The sequence below is a fragment of the Nelusetta ayraudi genome, unplaced genomic scaffold, assembly GCF_046127955.1.
Source record: "Nelusetta ayraudi isolate G7.1 ecotype Tasmania unplaced genomic scaffold, CSIRO-AGI_Nayr_v1 ptg000075l, whole genome shotgun sequence".
Classification (NCBI taxonomy): domain Eukaryota; kingdom Metazoa; phylum Chordata; class Actinopteri; order Tetraodontiformes; family Monacanthidae; genus Nelusetta; species Nelusetta ayraudi.
The window spans coordinates 395826-414491 of NW_027466125.1; the positions used below are offsets into that span (position 1 = coordinate 395826).

At 41.2% G+C, this 18666-nt stretch overlaps 1 protein-coding gene across 1 annotated transcript; it reads right to left on the reverse strand.

The window, feature by feature from the left end:
- Positions 1–1746: 1746 nt before the first annotated feature.
- On the reverse strand, positions 1747–13499 carry slc25a48 (solute carrier family 25 member 48). Its single transcript, XM_076043381.1, has 7 exons — positions 13264–13499; positions 10747–10790; positions 10492–10563; positions 9109–9361; positions 6399–6686; positions 3960–4093; positions 1747–2634 (listed from the first exon to the last, which is right to left on the reverse strand). The coding sequence occupies exons 1-7, from the start codon at positions 13316–13318 to the stop codon at positions 2530–2532; spliced, it is 951 nt and encodes a 316-aa protein (XP_075899496.1). The 5' UTR covers positions 13319–13499; the 3' UTR covers positions 1747–2529.
- Positions 13500–18666: the final 5167 nt, after the last annotated feature.

The window sequence follows — 18666 nt, forward strand, 5'->3', positions numbered from 1 at the left end:
CCGTACACAACCACATAGGTTATGTGGGTGTGACTTGAAACACCTCGGTTTGTAGTGGGAGAAGAAAAATGGATTTTCAAAGTATTTTCTGTTGTCAGGAGCCCAAAAACATTCAGAATGAAGCAAGTGACTTGGCCTGGAAGTGAAAACTGAAAACTGAAAACCACCGTCTGCCTGAATAATAATAATAAAAAATGTGTTGGGGAAAAAGAAAAGGTTGACTGTCCCAGGAGGCAGCCCTTGTTGCCCAGAGGTTTTAAGGGCCGGCGGGGCTGGAAGATTCTGGGCTCGGCTGCCTCCCTCAGTTGCCGGGACGGACCGGGACCAAATTAGAGAACCTCCTCCAGACACGCTGCAGCTCTTGTTCCCGCAACATTTTTCACCTGTGATCAGCGTATTTACTGCCAAACTTGATGTTAAAACATTACAAATTAGGAGAAAACACAACTCTGAGCACAAAACCCTCTAAATACATTCCAGCCCCTCTGGCTCTTTTTCTTTTCTTTTTTTGCACTAGACAACGTTTAAATGTTGCCGGAACAACTGCAAGGGTGCAAATTTCCCACCTGTAAAAACAGGGCTGGCAGCGGGCAGCTCTCCCTTTAAAACAAACTACAACTACGGCAAACATTTTGCACAATGATCCCATCTTTGACCACGACTCGACGGGGATCCAACAATTTTGCAGAAACAACTTTTAAATTTCAGGTTGCAGAGGTTGAGATTGTAAGAGTACAATACATTTTTTGTTATTGATTATTTTTTTTTGCATGTCATATACTCTGTGTGAAGTCCAATCACTGTAAAACTGTCTCACTGATTTAACTAAAGCATTCTTTTTGGAAAGGAAATGCATAAACACAAATAAACAAAAACATTTATAAAAAGCTACAGCTATTTGTGTTTGTGTTCGTGTGTGTGTGTGTGTTACTGGGGGGGGGGGGGACAACACCAAGATTTAGCTTTGCAACACCAAAGCAGCAACAAAATGACCAGAGGGCTTTTGGTTTTAAGATTAAAAAAAATGGATAAAATCAAATAATTAAAAAAAACAAACAAACATAAAACAAACAAACAGGGGATACAAGTTTTTTAAAAAGCATTTTTTTTTTAGCAATTAAAGTGTTGGGAAATCTTTATTTACATTTGAATAAAAAGACTGTGTCAATGTCTTGACCTTGTGACTTGAGGGATTGCCAGTGAGAATCAGTGTCGCTAGTCGCTCAGTTTAGCCGTATGAACGTCAGCATAGGTGGGTGAAACAACATAAAAAAAAAAAACATTATGATGGATTGGTTCACAGGAGCGCTCAAGTTGCCTGCTTGTTTGGGTTACACTGTGGTCATGTGCTGCCACCTTGTGGTATTGTGAGAACACAATGCACCTGCCAACATGTCATTTTGGATGGAAAATAACTCCATTTATTTTCTTAAATGTTCAACCCTCACCTGTCCGAGGACATCTTCGACTTTTTGGGTCATCGCACGCCGCTGCACAGAAACTCAATTTTTAATCGTCTTGCTTACGCCTCCCTCTGGCGGCGGCGGCGCAACACCGCAGCCATGTTCTCAGCGCCGCGGCGTCGTTCGCCGTGAAAACTGTTATCAAGTCTCCAGCGGCCACGTGAGCGCAAACACGTGCTGCGTATGATCGAGTTGTCTTCTGATGGCCCCATGACACGTGAGTTTGGTGTCACGTGAACAAACCCCCCCCCCCGACTATACTAATAAATAACCAGAGACGAGGTAGGAAAGAAGTTGTATTAAATGTCTTCACGTGAAGACACCTGTGGCAGAGAAACTATGTACACAATTTACACGTCAGATAAAAACTTTTCACATATAAATATACATTATGATGAAGATCACGTTCAAACAACTGCTCGCTTAACATAAGACTTGGGTGACTGTGGATGTTTCATATTTGACTATGTGTTAACAAAAAATATATTTTTCTAAAAAAAAAAATGAAGAAAACTGGTCCTTTACATAGGAAAACCCCCCAAAATAATGTGCACAAGTGAAGGCAGCGATGCAGCCTGACGGGACGTGTCCTCTCCACAACACTTAATTCATAAAATATATATGTGTATATATATATATACACATTTTTTTTGTCTGAATATTTGAGTTTAAGACTCGGGTGCAAATTAAAAGCTAAGGATCAAACTCTGTTCTAAAAATATTATTACTGTCAAAAAAAAAAAAAAAAAAGTTTTCTTCCAACAATTATATACACACAAATAAAGTGTCACAGACCTGTTTTCACCAACTTTTTGTCCAACGCACCCATCCTTCTTTGGTAAAATAACAAAAAAACATTCTTAACAGTCAAATGCAAGATGCTGCTAGCTTCCTCATGCTAACGGTTTAGCTTCAAACTGTATGAATGTTGTTTTATGTTGAAAATACTAAAGTGGCTGCAACTTCTGTCCTGGACCACAAAGGAGACTGTGGTACCTGAACCACTTCCCATGATGCTCTGCAGTCCCGTGGAGGCTACAACTCTCCACCCAACAGTTCCTGGTTCCTACAGACCCCTGAAGAACTGCAGCGACAGTTCATAGGTCAGGAACATGGTGGCGCTCATGGGAAACCCTCGGATGGCGTTGACCGACGCTCCGCGGAAGAAAACCTACACGGCAGAATAAAAAAACCTTTAAAACTCTTGAAACGCAACAGTTTGAGAGATGCCATGAAAAAGCAGCTCTTGTTTTGAATTGGGGTTAACCAAAAACATTATAATTTCTTTGAGGTTTAACATCACTTGCGGGAAAGTCTCAAGGCAGCAGTGACATATTTATAGTCAGTGGCAGAATAATTATAATAATGATAATTTAAAATTTTCTTTTTTTCATTTTTTAAAATAACGGCACTGAAACTTTTGAGACTTCTTAGAGATTTTTTTTAAATATCGCTGTCAGGTATTGTCATTAATGTAATTAATAATAATGTCACTAAATTCAAATCCCTTAACATTCATAAAATGATACGTTGTGTATCGTTGTGTCATTTTAGTTTTTAGCTCAACTTTAATGTATCTAGGGTGCGGCTGTAATGCGAGACGAGTCGAGCTCTAAAGTTTCACCGCTGACGATTCCACCGTCTGCGAGCGGCTCGGCAGCTGCAAACCACCAAACTAACCCTAACGCGCCCCTGGCGCTCCGGTCTAATCTCAACTCATCACAATCTGTAGATAAACGGCCTAATCTGAGGAACTCAGCCTTCACACTTGAGGCATCATGCCCAGTTTATCAGCCACAGCCACAAATGAGGAGACAACCACAGAGTTAAAAGTAACGTTTTAACCGTCACACTGAGATTCTGCCCAATAAATAATGTCATGACAAAAAAAATAGAATTTATCTAAAGAAAATCGCGCAAATAATAACGCTATGTAAATGTTTATAAATTAGTGTTTCTGCTTCTATTAACATCCAGATAAATATGTTCTGTTTAAAAACAAATGAAATCCATCAATCGACTTTTATTTCTTACTTTGCTAAATCACATCCAAAGGCATCTTGCCTTAAAATCCTAGTAAAATAAAAACAATTTAAGTTTTACTTTAAAATAATATACTTTATGAGCATTTGTATGAATTTTTAATAGTTGAGTATGAAGTATTTCCCCCCCCCCTTTTTGTTCAATTTGGCATTTTATTATTTAATTTAACTCCTTTGACTGAATATTTTTCTCACTAAAAACTAACCGCACAGACTCAGACAACTTCAGTTCAACAGAAATCTAATGGATTTTACATCATCTAAATACATATGTAGGACTCCTGTTTGTTCATTATAAACAAGCAGAAATCTAAACCAACAACAAATGATTATGTGTATGTTTAATTTGGAAGTAGATGTATTTTTGAGAAGCTGCTGCGTTTCCTCAGTGAGTCCCCCCCCCCCACCCACCCACAGCATTAGTGTTATCATTCGCTCGGACTCGGGTGTTCACCTGTGCCCCCTCTGTCTTGTAGCTGCGCAGGATGCAGTCCACGATTCCTTTGTACTTCCTGCTCAGCTGGTTGTCCGCCTGCATCCGACTTTTCACTACATCCGCCGGCGTCGCCGTCACCCAGGAAATAGATCCTGAAGGGGCCAAGTGGAAGAGTGTAAAAACGGTCACTATCAAGGTATCAAATTCTAAGAAGTCCACCTCAAAAAATGGAAAGAAAAAAAAATGCAAAGCTGACTACCAACATTGGCTGTGAACATCTTGTGAAAATATACATATATATATTTTTTTAATTTGGTCATTCATCTTGACTTTACTTGCTTTTTTGAGGACCATTTTATAAAATGGAAAGAAAAATTCCCCCCTTACGGAAGTTTGAGGGGGGGAAACACTTTGAATCCTGACTCCCATGACCAAGTGAAATATTTCCTGGTCTAATTTTTTCTCCATCTGCCGGCCATCAATCACAGTAAGACATCCACGCACGCACGCACGCATGCACGCACACACACAGAGACACACACAAACGATACACCATACGAGTGTTAACTTCCTCTGAATCCAAAGCGGCTGTAGCAGCCAATCACGTGCAGCGATGTCATCAATTTTGCGGCGCCATCTATCTGCATCAGTGACGTGCGGTCACTAGAGGCAGGGGAGGCATATAATAAACAAATAAATTAAATGGTTGTATTTATGAAATGGTTTGAACTATTAATGAATTTTTCAGACTATTTTTTTTATATAAAAAAAAACCAAATCACTAAAAAACGTCTCTCTGTATGTCTCCAATCAAATGTTTGAAACACTGTTAAAATGTGACCACTGACTTCCCATTGTGCAGCTGATGTTTATAATATCAGCTTAACTGTGTTCGTAACCTGTTTCATGCGCTCAAGCAATCTGACTGCCGCAGTGAAGAGGAGCCGGGTGAGGCAGGCACTTTTCTCATGCCACTCCGCGTTTACAGAGTAAGCAGTTGTCACTGTTGCATTAGACTTGAAAATATCACACTTCCACCTTGTGATTTCTGTATTAATTTCACAAAGTTTTTCATAATTAATCTCTCAACTCTCAAAATCTCTCAACAATTATGTCAATATTATGTGCATAACATTGCACGTAGATGTAACAGGTGTGTCAATCAAACGGTTTATATATCACCCAAAACCCGTTATTACGTTTATTTTTATTTTGCTGTTAGTTTTTATGTGCAAACTGTTTCTTAGTTATTTTGGGGAGCTTTTATTTTGTTAAATGAATTTGTTTTGTTGACCCTTGACACTGTAGCAACGTCACTTCCCGTTGTTTCTGCAGTATTTTCCTCACTTGGCTCTATCCCTGGAGAGGAGAGGTAAAGCGCTACAGGGCTCCTGTTGAGTTTGTTAAAATGTGGCAAAAAAACGTTAACTGTAACTAAAACGTAGCACTTTGTATGGGTCACACGTGTTATTTTGTATTAATATACCGCTCAGTGTCGCAGGTGTGTTCTCTTTTTGTGTGTGTGTACAAACACTTTCATGTTCGCTGGAAGGGTTGCGGTCACAGCACTAAGGCCGTTTCTGATGCATTTTGCTTTATGTACCTAACCCTTTAAAGGAGTGCTCATGAAAACATGATGCACCAAGTTCTATTTGTCTGTTCTACCGAAAAAAAATCTGGTCAGAAAGCAGACCTGCAGTTGCCCACGTATCGTTCCTCACACCTAAGACACAACGCAGTGGTTGAAGCAGAGGCAGTGCCGCAGCAACACAGGCTACATAAACGTAAAATGATCCAACCGTCAATATATTGTAAAGGTTTTGTCTTTTCTTAGTCTATAAATGTTTTCTATCCATCCATTTTCAACACCCGTCTCTTGCTGAACTCAGGTCTGCTGGAGCCTGTCCCAGCTGGGGAACTAAGTCGCCAGTTCATCACAGGGCCCCAATAAATATTTTATATTATATTTATTCATTTCTTTTTATTCAATATATTTTTTTCTTTTGCACTGTGTTGTTGCTGTAATTATTCAAAATGTTATGCCTGAACTGCTGCCACTGTGTGGGGCAGCTGCCATTGACTTTGCCGCTGTGCATGCCTGTTGTGTGTGTGTGTATGTGTGTGTGTGTGTGTGTGTGTGTGTGTGTGTGTGTGTGTGTGTGTGTGAGGACAAACCAAATGAATGCAGAAATCATATAATGAATTGCTACTGCCAGTGAGTCTAATGCAACTCTGACGACTGTTCTACAAAATAGAAATAAACAACAGCAAATCCCCATAACTGGACAAGAAGCAGGAAGTTGCCACTTGTAGCTGCCGCTGCCATGAATAGAGTCCAATGGTGAATAATCGACTCTGTTGGGTTTATATATCTTGGTAAATGTGATTCTGATGGAGTCTATGGAGACCAGCCCTGAAAACTAGCAGGGGGGGGTGGGGGCGGAGCCTCAGACTGACCTGCTAGGCCCCCGGCCAGCCAGATGGAGCCGGGGTGTGGGCTGGACATGCCGTCAGGCCTCAGCAGGTCACAGATGAGCGTGTAGGGGAGGAAGTAGAGCACGTATCCCGGGACGTCCCGCAGCAGCATGGCACTGGCGCCGCGGTACAGGCCCGGCATGCCCTCAGTCTGCAGGATGCTGCTGATACAGTGGAGGGGGCCGCGGTACAGTTGGCCACTGGCCACGCCCACAGAGCCCAGCGGGATGTTGGTGCCACTGGACACGTTGCCGGCAAGGTGCAGGTTCTCTGCGGGAGAGAAGGAAGGAGAAATTAAAAACAAAAAAATAAAAAGGCATAATAAAAAAAAAGTGGGAAAAACTTTTGCTGCAGCTCGGCAGACAGAGAAAACTCTCTGCGTCCCCCTGGTGGCTGGTTGGAATTTTGCTATAAGTGAACAATTGAATTCCCACGTTATCTTTCCAAATGTGACGCAAGACTCACTGGAAATCTCGAGGCATTCATCAAATTAACATTTACCAGATTTCCCTGGTGTACTCTTGCACTTTTGCACTCACAATTGTAACGTTTACGCACTTTATTCTGTATTTTGCACCACTGTTCTTTTAGATACCTAAGTTAGTTAACTTAGAAACCTAAGTTTTATCATTTTAATGTTCTTGTACGTGTTGTAAATATTTAAGGATTGACATTAAAGCTACATTGAACCTTGAACCTATTATTCCCAGTCATTTGGGGTGCTTGTTTTTCCCGGATAAATCTTTGCATCTCTACTGTAAATGGAACCCGGCTGCAGCTGACGGATGGTGGTCCTGGTTGGTTGGTGGTAAAATGTGAGCTCTTCACTCTGAAAGTTGAATTTTCAATAAGTCTCTGGGGATGGGAGGGATAGGAGTGGCGAGTGGAGTGATGTCCCACACATGCATGCGCTTTACATTTCATAAACATGCAATAAGACACTATTTAATATCAGTATTATGCAGATAACAGTAAATAAAACTGTTTATAACATAAATATCTTGATTTTCCCTTTTTAAATATTTAATTTTTATTTATTTTTAATTCATATAATTTTCCTTCTCTTTGCACTACTTTTTTGTTGCTGTTGTGATACACGCAGATGTGTCAAGAAAGACAGACACAATTTACCTGTTTCGAGTACAGAGATGATTTAATAGGTTAGTATGATTTAAATATTCAATTTTTATTACCGAATTGCATAGTAATTTTAATGAGACGGAACAAAAGTGTAGCGGAACCAAAAGTGGGCTGGTACCACGAAGTTTCGGGTGATGGACTCCTCCCTCTTCTCCCAGACCATGCTTTCCGGGGAAGAAATGACGGCTTGCTCTCTCTCTCCTTCAACAACGCAATTCGGTTTTACAGGTTGGTGTTGGAAGGGAATGGATTTTTTTTTTTTTACAGGGATCCAGGAACGGCAAGTGAGAGAGGCAAGCCCCAGCAAGAATAACTATCATAAACCGTTGCTTCAGTTTCAATAATTCAAACCCGTAACACTGTTAATATGCAAATTTCCCCAAAGTGAAACTAATGAAAGTGTTTTTAGGGCGTGTTTTCATTGCCTCGCCTCGCCACGGTACGGTGTTAGGGTGTTTGCACTGGCCGCTACACGGTTGTAGAGAGTCGACGCGAGTTTAGTGGTGACGTAGCGACGAGCAGGGCACTGATTGGCTCAGTGTCCTCATCGATGTTCCCTGTCGGAGCGGACATTGACGCCAACTCCTTCTTTGCAGCCCTCTGTGTCAGGTACATTTGATCGTGAATACAAGTAGCTACTATTGATGTTGTACGAATACATTTGTATGTGTATACATTTTTTTCAAAGCAGCTATTTCAATACATGTTTGTTTGTCTTTTGGGGAGGGGCGGGCGAACCAGGCATGCCCTCGACGTCGCGGGTGTGTTCAACCATATTCGCGAAAACGACGAGCGGCAAATGGCGCAGCGCTCGGAACAAATCGAGTTGCTCCTGCGTGAGGCGCGGAAAGCTAGGGAATCCGAGGAGGCCTTGAGGCGAGAGGAAATACGGATTCGTCGAGAGGACGTGGCTCTTCGCCGCGAGGAAGCCACGAACACCGAGGCATTTAACAACACCTTCCTTGGCTTGCTTAGGGCAGCTCATACAGGCTATTTCAAATAAGTAGGAGGCTCTATTTTGGGCGTGTTTACAGTCTGTTTTTCTATTGTTCTTTAAGAAATGCTATTTTCCCATTATATCTGTGTTTACTTTTGGTGAAAATATAAAGGTTGCAGCAGGTATGAAACAACCTCCACTTTGTCCATTGCTGCACCAAAAAAACATTGTCCCGCTTTACTGCGTCGACTCCGCCCACGGTCTCGAGATCACAGAGCCAATGAAAACAATCCGAGGAGTGGCGTACCGTGGCGAGGCGAAAACACGCCCTTATTCTATTTTGCACTTCACATAATGCATTTTACTTTTAAAAAAGCTCAGTACCACTGGTTATTGCTACTTTTTTCTTTTTTGCCACGATTCTTCATTTTAATTATCCTTTTACTTCTTTATTTTAACTTTATTTTTAACTTTTGCTCTCTATGCACTTTTTTTATGAACTGATTGCTGATGACTAATTTGTGCAGTTGAGAAATTGAATTTCCCTTGGGATAAATAAAGTACTTGTCCATCTATCTATCTAAGACGTCTTCACGGAGGCGGCGGTGCATTTACCTGCCAGGATGGTCTGCGTCTGCATCTGCAGCCGGATCTTGACCAGGTCGACGGGGGCACCCAGGCCCACAGACACGAGCCCTGTCAGCATGCTGGCCGCCGTCAGGTCCAGCAGGCCGCAGGGGTGGCGCCCATCACCATGGCGATACCTGCTGATGAGCCTCTGGGCGTTGCTGAAGAAGCCAAATACCATTGAGTTGTAGACGGTGATGCTGGCCAGTGGGAAAGACATGCCCTTGAAGAAGCCAGTTGCCTGGAGAGGAGGAGGGGGAGGAGCCCAGGTTAAATGATTATTTGAATATGCAGAAATAAATTGCAAAAATAATGTGAAAAAGACCACATTAAATGACAACTAGAAAGTTATAAGTATTCAAGTATTACTGAAAGGCTGCAATATATACATATATTCATACACATATATAAATACATGTATATGTGTATACATGTATAGACACATATATGTATATATACATATATATACATACACATATATATGTATATATACATACACGTATATATACATACACATATATACATACACACACATATATACGTATATATATATACATATATATACATATATATATGTATATATATATGTATATTTATATATATATATATGTATATATACATATATATATGTATATTTATATATATATATATATATACATATATATATGTATATTTATATATATATATATATATATATATATATATATATATATATATATATATATATACACATATATATATATATGTATATATACATATATATATATATATATATATGTATATATATATATATCATTTACAAGTGCAACCCACAATTAGTGTCAGTATGAAACGCAATAGTGTAACCAGATTTTGAGGCAGCAAAAGCTTCAACTTTTCAAATGGTCAATTAACCGTTTAATGTGTGGCGAGCGAGAAGTTTCAGCTAATGCACCGTATGATGATTTCTGGATGGAAACACACAGAAAGAATGTTTTTGTCTTTTTTCCTCAGTGGAAAGTTTTCTCTGTGAGCAGCAGGAGGGGTTGGAGGAGGAGGAGCAGAAGGCCTGAGTGGAGCACAGGCCGTGGACAGCTGTGTCAACTGAACACACGGGATGACACACAGCCACATTCTGCGCACATTTCCGACTGTTGAGTGTTCTGAGGCTGTCATTTATTCTTGTACAATAGACTATTGTTTATCGCAAGTGACTGACGAGAATGCAGAATGCAATATCGGACATTGTGCAAGTCTCTTTAGTAAGGCCAGGCTTTCATCACTGTATCTCGAGGAGCTGCTGATTTTATCTGGCAGTATCAACCATCGGGCAGTAAACACAGCACACACAGTAAACACAGATTTGACATTGCACCAAAAGTTTTCACTCACAGTTTCCTTTCTGTAGATGGTGAGGACGCAGTGTAGCATGTTCTTGTAGCCTTTACCTGCCTGGAGCCGTGTCTGGATTAAAAAATAAGAAAGAAAGAAATGAGATCAGTGAGGTCAGATTGTTATATCTTTTATCATATCTTGTATGGATGCTACGATGAAGCAGGGGGGGAATAATAATGACAATAGTTCTGGGCAGAGGGATCTGCTGTAGCTCAGGCCTGGAAAGGGATCATATTTAACTGTGTGAGTTACCTTCACGGTGTCCAACGGATGGCCCACGACCACACTGGAGGCTCCTGCAGACAGAGGAGGGAGAAATGAGCAATGTGTGTGTGGGAGTGTGTGTATGGGGGGAATTCAATACACAGAACATGTCGGGGAGCGGAGGAGGAAATTTGATCAACGTCCAAATCAAACAGCTGGGCCTCAAACGCTGACCTGGTTTTCTGATTTCTACCTCCAAGTTCTGGCTTCTCTCATGTCCTCCCCTTGGAGGACACACACACACATGCACACACGGAAGTGATTGACTCTCAGCAACACAATATCTGTGTGCAAACAAGTTTTTAACATTGACTTTAAAGAAAAAAACTTTTGAATTGAACCACCTTTTGAGTGCTTAACTGAAAAAATCAACATATTCAAAAGCAGCAGAGGCTCATCGCGCCGTCAGTGATTGTTTCCTGCCACGTCACTCATTTTAATTGTAGTTAGTTGAGTCATAATGTTGAGTCTGCAGACTCATCAGAGAGTTGTTGTGTCTCTAGGTGCAGCTGAAGATCAGTTGATGATTTGCATCCACGCAATAAAAAGCTTACGTTAAAATCTGTGCAGCTCTGGAAGTGGACATCGGAGAGACTGACAACAGGAATGGGAGGGGCTACAGCTTGACCTTTGACCTGACCAATGGGTCAATGTGCGTGCCAAACGTTCATTGAGGAGTTCCTGGGTGGACAAGTGAAAACCCAGAGGAACTCCAGGATCACGTCTGCCAGAGGCACAGCGCCATGTGTGTCCTTTAGGGGGCAGTGTGACGGTGGACATGGCAGACTGGTCCAACTGGGCCTCCATCAAGGGGCCCTGAGGGCTGTAACCTCGTTAAACCCAGTATTCCCTCCGTTCTCTGTCCATTGTGTGCCAGACACACAAACATCCATCAAGCAACACAACACGTGCCGACACCGAGCCGACAGAACCAACAGAACCTGACAGAGACACCAGACTCTAACTAGAGATACCAGTTATAGAGACCAGTCAGAGACCAGAGACACCATTTAGAGACAGCCGTCAGAGACCAGAGACACCAGTTAGAGACACCAGTCAGCGACCAAAGATACCGGTTAGAGAGCAGAGACGCCAGTCAGAGACCAGAGACACCAGTTAGAGACCACAGAAACCAGTCAGAGACCAGAGACACCAATCAGTGACCATAAACACCAGTCAGAGAGCAGAGACACCAATCAGAAGCCAGAGACACCAGTCAGAGACCAGAAACACCAGTTAGCGACATCAGTCAGTGAACATAAACACCAGTCAGAAACCAGAGACACTCGTCAGAGACCAGAGACACCAGTTAGAGACCACAGACACCAGTCAGAGACCAGAGATACCAGTTAGAGACACCAGTAAGAGACCAGAGATACCAGTTAGAGACCAGAGATACCAGTTAGAGACACCAGTAAGAGACCAGAGATACGAGTCAGACACCAGTTAGAGACACGAGTCAGAGACCAGGGACACCAGTTTGGTGTTTTTCTGCTGAGCTGTTTTGTTCTTCAGAGTTTAGAAAGCTATGCTGTGGTTAGCTGGTTAGCATTAACAACGAGTGTTAGGGGCTTATAGTTTTGGGTAGTCTTTATCTTTTGTGGTTGTTTTGGCACAACTTGTTCAGTCCATGGCAACATTTGTGGCCTGCTTGTGTTGTTTTTTTGTTTTGTTTTTCCCCGTGTGAAGGTGCCTCCTTCCTTGGTTTAGGAGGCAATGTTTTTTTTTTCAACTCTAGTTTATAAAAGTTAAATGACCTTGACAAATAAACATTAATACATTGGATGTATGAAATAAAAAATTCAATTCAACATAATTGATTTTATTCAAAGCTCTTCTGAAAGGGGGTGTTTTTTGAAACATGGTCCCACTGCAGCACCAAGAGAGCAGTCTATTCAGCCTATAGTCCCAGACTCTCACTGCACACTCAGTGTGTTTGCCAGAACTTCTCACTGGACCCATTCCAAAGAACACAATCCACGTCCTGAAAAACATTTCAATTGAGGTTTTCCTCAAGAACTGGGTTTTTATTTGTTGTTGTTCTCTTTACGACTATTAATGGTACTTAGTAAGTTTGAATTTTACAAAGTTTTAATCTGCACAACACCAAGTTACGTAAACTTTTTTTCCCTGTGTTTTTTTTTTTTTTTTTTAGCAGAATGCTTAACTGGTCTCCTCTGTTTCCTCCAGAACTGCGCCCCTAGCGGTCACTTCTCTTCTCCTTTTTAATTAACAAACCCCTTCGTCTTGCAGGACATTTCTAGCGAGAAAACCGAGCGGAAGGCGGCTCGAAGTGGGGTGGGTGCGGCGGGGGGTGTTTACTGACCGGACCCCTTCTCCCTGCTTTTGTTGGGGAGCCCCACAACTTTCACCTACTTTGTTTGGAGGGGGGGCGGACACGGGGTGGCCTCACACAGTGTTTGAGAAGCATGCACCGCACACAACCCCTCGCCCTCCCACCACATCACAGAGCAGAATGACCGGAAGAACCTCGCTGTCACTCACCACCGATCCATCCTGCAAGGAAATCATCCAGCTTGAAGCTCTTGTTGCTCTTCATCCTGGGCCGGGAGCGCGTGCACACCGCGCCACCACTCCGCTTAGGTCGCAAGACCAAACAAAAACAAAACAAACAAACAAACAAAAACTAGTGCGTTTCGGTGCGCCTGTTTTGCCGTGATTAGGGCGATATGTGCATGTGGAATTATATAAAAACAACAACAACAACAATATACACGCATACGCAGGTTCCTCGTCAGCAAGGTTAAAAAAAACGCACGCTCATACACAGCGGTGCAGCAGTTAGACGCCTCGTACAGTGAACGGGTTGGGGCGGGGGCTTTTGATAGAAGAGGGCGTGGAGCCTGTTTACACGAGTGACCAATCACAGAAGAGATGGAACGTGAGGAACCCCGTCCCAGCCAATCAAACGCTGCCTTCCACTGGACACACAGCCAATAGGAACGCCGACATGGAAATGAGCCATGAGGAGCAGAAGAAGCTGCGTGCGCGTGTGCGTGTGTGTGTGTTGACAAATACACAACACTTAAGAAATAAACTCAAACAAAAGTGAAACCTGAATCACAAAATACAGATTTGAGTTTCAGGAAAATGTTTTTTTTGCGTTTGACGCTGACTTGTTGTGGTCTGCTGCAGCTTGTGTGCCTGTTGATACGTTGTCACGAGTTGTCCACCGTTATCTCACCTTAAAAGACACGTGATAACAGCGCACACACGCATTCGGCACGTTTAACCTAACTCACACATACATGATATGAGAGCTTTTCGATCAGCTCCTGGAAAAGTCCGACTGGTATACCAATACCCACAGTGATATCCGATTCAATACCGATACCTTGTGTTAATACATGTAAATATGTATAAAAGTCTTGATAGTTTGGTTGCCCTCCACTGTGTGCTCCTATTGATGATTTACATTATAAAGGTCAAGAATGACAGGCCTAAAGAGGTCAAGCTCAAGTTTGGATTGGAGAATCCATCTTTAGAGCATAAAGATCTGGTATCAGAGGTATCAGTGTCTTAGTATCGATCAGCACATTACTTACATTACATCCTGTCCTGAATGTTGCCTTGTACATGTTTGTTGTTGTTTTTGTTTTTGTTGTTGTTGTTGTTGTTGTTGTTGTTGTAAGCCCAGTTAGAAGGAGAGCCTGTTTAGAAAAACAAAACTTCACAAGAGGTAATCATTAGCCTCAGGCTAATAGTTCGCTATTGACGGTGACTACTGTCTATTGTCTGGTGACTTCATCACACCACGTCCTCGTTGCTAGCTAGCAGCCGTCATGTTTAACAATGCTGGCTGACACAATCAGCGGCATCATGCTATCTCTATGACAGGAGACATCATGTGTTTGAACCGATAAGGACGTGATGCCGGTAAAAAAAAAACAAAAAAACTTTATGGCAGTTTCTATGTGTCATATCGCACAACTTCTTTTTTTCTTTATTTTTTTCTAAATACCGTTTGGCCGCAACATTCACAAACTAATGATTAAACTGGAACAGCGTCCGGTCGCAGTGCTTCACTGCTGGGTTTGGTTTGAAATGTTGACGTGACCCTCCATGGCTGTAGATAAAACCAAAAGAAAAGAAAAATACAAAATGCAAGCACCACCGCCATCAGATTAGAAAATAATAGGATATTTATATTCATTAAAAAGAAATAAAGATTTATCAAGTGGGAAATAAGAAGCAAAAACAAGATATTTACGTTATGAATAGTTGGATTATTTACAGCTATTTACATAGTTACATAATTCATTCATCTTTTTTTTTTTAACCTTGAAATGAGAATTCAATATTGTTTTTTACACATGTTTGACTCCTTGGGGAGAATGGCACTTTAAAAAAAAAAGTTCGGGCATCAAGATGAGAAAGCCAGCATGACAGGCCATTGCTACAGTGGCTGAGCAGTGGAGGACAGTTTCCCCCATTTGGGAGTAACCATCACTCAACCCCACCTTTCTCTCTGCATCAAGTTGCTGCACCTCAATAGAACCTATATATAGATAAGTGTGGATGTACTGTCCACACTTATCCAGAGAATGTAGGTCACAGCATTCAGAGGAGAAAAATAATATATTTGCTAATTATTAAATATAATATTTGCACTAATATGAAGGACTAGCATACATATTGACATACATTCACAAACATATATATGTATGTATACATATATATACACACACACACACACACATATATGTATATATATATATATATATATATATATATATATATATATATATATATATATGTTGATACAACAGATATCTGGATGTTAAAATGTCAGGGTGGAAGTTTTTGAAGGGTAAGCAAAAACTGCCACAAATGCCACAAACAGGTCGTAAAGGTCGTAAAGTTAATGTTTGAAGGCATGTTTGGAGGACGCTTCCATCTCACACTTGGCGTTACTGTGTGGTGTGTGTCTGCTGCACGGCGGCGGCGGCGGCGGCGCCCACAGATAAGATTCCGGCAAATAGACGGAGAATTTTCACAAACAGAGGGAAGCTGCAAGAGAGACTGAACTGGCATGAGTCGATTTCTCTTGACAAGTCTTAAGCAAGCCACGGTGTTGCACTATGAACACAAACATTTTCCACAGCTTCGCTTTGGTTGTAAGCCATTGGTGTTGTCACTTTAAATTTGTCAAACTGTTTGTTTCCTCAATGTTCGTCTACTGATTAAGACAAATTAAAAGTTTTTCAAAGTCTGACTTTAGTCAAAAGAATTGTAAAAAGAAAACGAAAAAAAAAAAAGCCAGAGATTATCAAGCTTTATATTCATATCATCTAAGTTTACAGCGCAATAAACCTTTTGAATAACTGGATAGATTTTATTGGTTTTATGAATTTTGTTGGTTTGATGCCTTTTATTGGTTTTATATGGCAAATTGCATAAGAATGAGGAAAGTTCAAAGGAAGTGCGGGCTTGTCATCAGACATCTGATGGGTCAATAAAAAAAAAACACATTGAACTGTGGCTCTAATAAAAGAAGGAGTGTCACCGTTTAGCTGACCATGCTCAAGTTTCTGGATCATATTTCAGAGGCTCTGACTGCTGCAAAAATGGAGGTGAGTCAGAGCAGCTGAACGCTGCACGAAGGGGGTTCAGTTTGAGAAAAAAGAAGCAAAAAAATAAAATATAAAATGAATGGACAGTGCCAGTTTTAAATATTTGATTTAAATACACCATTGATGTACAAATGTACACTCCGTTAATTATTCCAGATGACTTTTTTAATGCAGGTATTCTTGTTTTAAGCTGTTTGTGGAGCTACTTTCTAGTCCAGACGTAGGCAAACTATGGCCCGAGGACCATATGCGGCCCGTTAAAGCTTTCAATCCGGCCCGCCAAACTAAAATAAATTATATTAATAGTAAGTTAGTCATAAATTAGCTGCAGTTCATCCATGTTTCAGTGTTTAAAGAGTAAGTTAAGTGAAGAGCTAAATACCATGGGGCTTTGAAGACACATCCTTTTGTCACGCTTTTGTTCATTTTCAATGGACATTAAAGCATGTTTCCTACATATCACACAATGTATTTTTTTCTGCTGTGAGGTGGGTCACCAAAACTCTTCATCCATCTTGCTCCTGCTCAGGCCTCCCCTTGGTCAAATTTTAGAACCGATTGTGGCCCACCAGTCATATAGTTTGTCCAGTTGACAAGTCAAAAAAAAATATATATATATAAAATAATAAGTTCTGTGTTTTTCCTCCTCATTTTTCCATGGGAGGTTTCAGTGGAGGTTTGCCTTCTCCTGACGTACTTCATCACCCCCCCACCCTCCAACCCTGCATACGAACGCAACTTAAGACAAAAAAATAAAAATAAAAACAGCAATGAGGGGTTAAAACATAATTTTACTGGATGCATCAAGTTAAAGTAGTAGAAAGTAATGACTTCTCATATGAGGGGGGACTTTCTTCATTGTTCTGGCATGACAAGAAGGTGTAATGTTTTTGTTTCTCTTTTCAACATACTTAACTGAAAAAAAACAACACATCTATTGATTTGTCCGAAACTGTGTGTGTGTGTGTGTGTGTGTGTGTGTGTGTGTGTCATCCCACCTCCAGTTCAGTGCCATCCTACCACGTGAAGTCACACGTCATACAAACACACACACACACACACCATCAGAAAAACAGCTCTAAAGCTGTCAGCTGTCCCTCAGTGTGTTTGTACTTGGTGTGTCTGCACTCTAGCTTCTGATTGGCCGAAGACTGTCAGTTGTATTTGACATTGATTTATCTGAGTTCACGCTGTCTCATCACGAACATGACCGTGTGTGTAACAACAACGCGAGAAGAGGGAGAAAGTGAAAAACAACCCTTTCAGCTGCCGGCTCGCCTCTGTTGTCTCACAGTTCCTGAAAAAAACTCTCAGTCAATACCAGTGCTATTTTTTCAAACGTTGATACGTCTGACTTCACAATGTTGCTATTGAACGGGTCGGTGTCAGCCTGATGTCAGCTGGTTCGATGACAAGACTGACTGTGATGAGAAGAATTACAGACATGCAATGGGACGCAGTAGTGGCAGGAGTGAAGTCAGAAGAACAAGAGGAAGTGGTCAAAGTCAAAACAGGAAGTGGCATCATCCAACAGTCACAATCAGTTGGAGGCAGCAGCACAACGTTGAGAAGAACGACAGTAGTGAGGAAAGTGGAAAGTTTTGAAGGAGGAGAAAATGTCCCGAAGAGGACGGGCTGTTTCCTTGAACCGCCAGCAGGGGGTCCAAACCGACATTCTTCCTCCGAGATCACTCGACTTCTTCTTCTTCTTCTTCTTCTTCTTCTTCTTCTTCTTGTCAGTTCACAATGTCACCATACTAGTAGTAATAATAATATATATTTTTTAATCCATAGATGTTCTGTTACATGAACAACATTCCCCAGCATGTTTTTTTTTATAGAACATGCTGAAGTTTCACTGCATTAAAAAACACAAATTTACCAAAATTGTTGTATACATGCATATAGAACTGGTATCGTTGTTGCAGTATCCGCATCTTATTTTACGAGTACTCAACACTGGTATCGGTACTGGTACGTGATACTGGTATCGGTATCTGTGCATCCATAATAATAATAATAACAACTACAACAACAACAACAACAACAACAACAACAATAATAATAGTAATAATAATAATCGTCATCATCATCATCATCATCATCATCGTCATCATCATCATCATTCATTCATTCATTTTCCATGCCGGCTTCTTCCCGAGCCCAGGGTCAGGGGGGTCTGCTGGAGCCTATCCCAGCTGTCATAGGGCGAAGGCATGGTACACCCTGGACAATTCGCCAGTTCATTGCATTATTAATAATAATAATAATAATAATACATTAAAAGTCATCCTTGTGAGGCTGACCTTGCTGT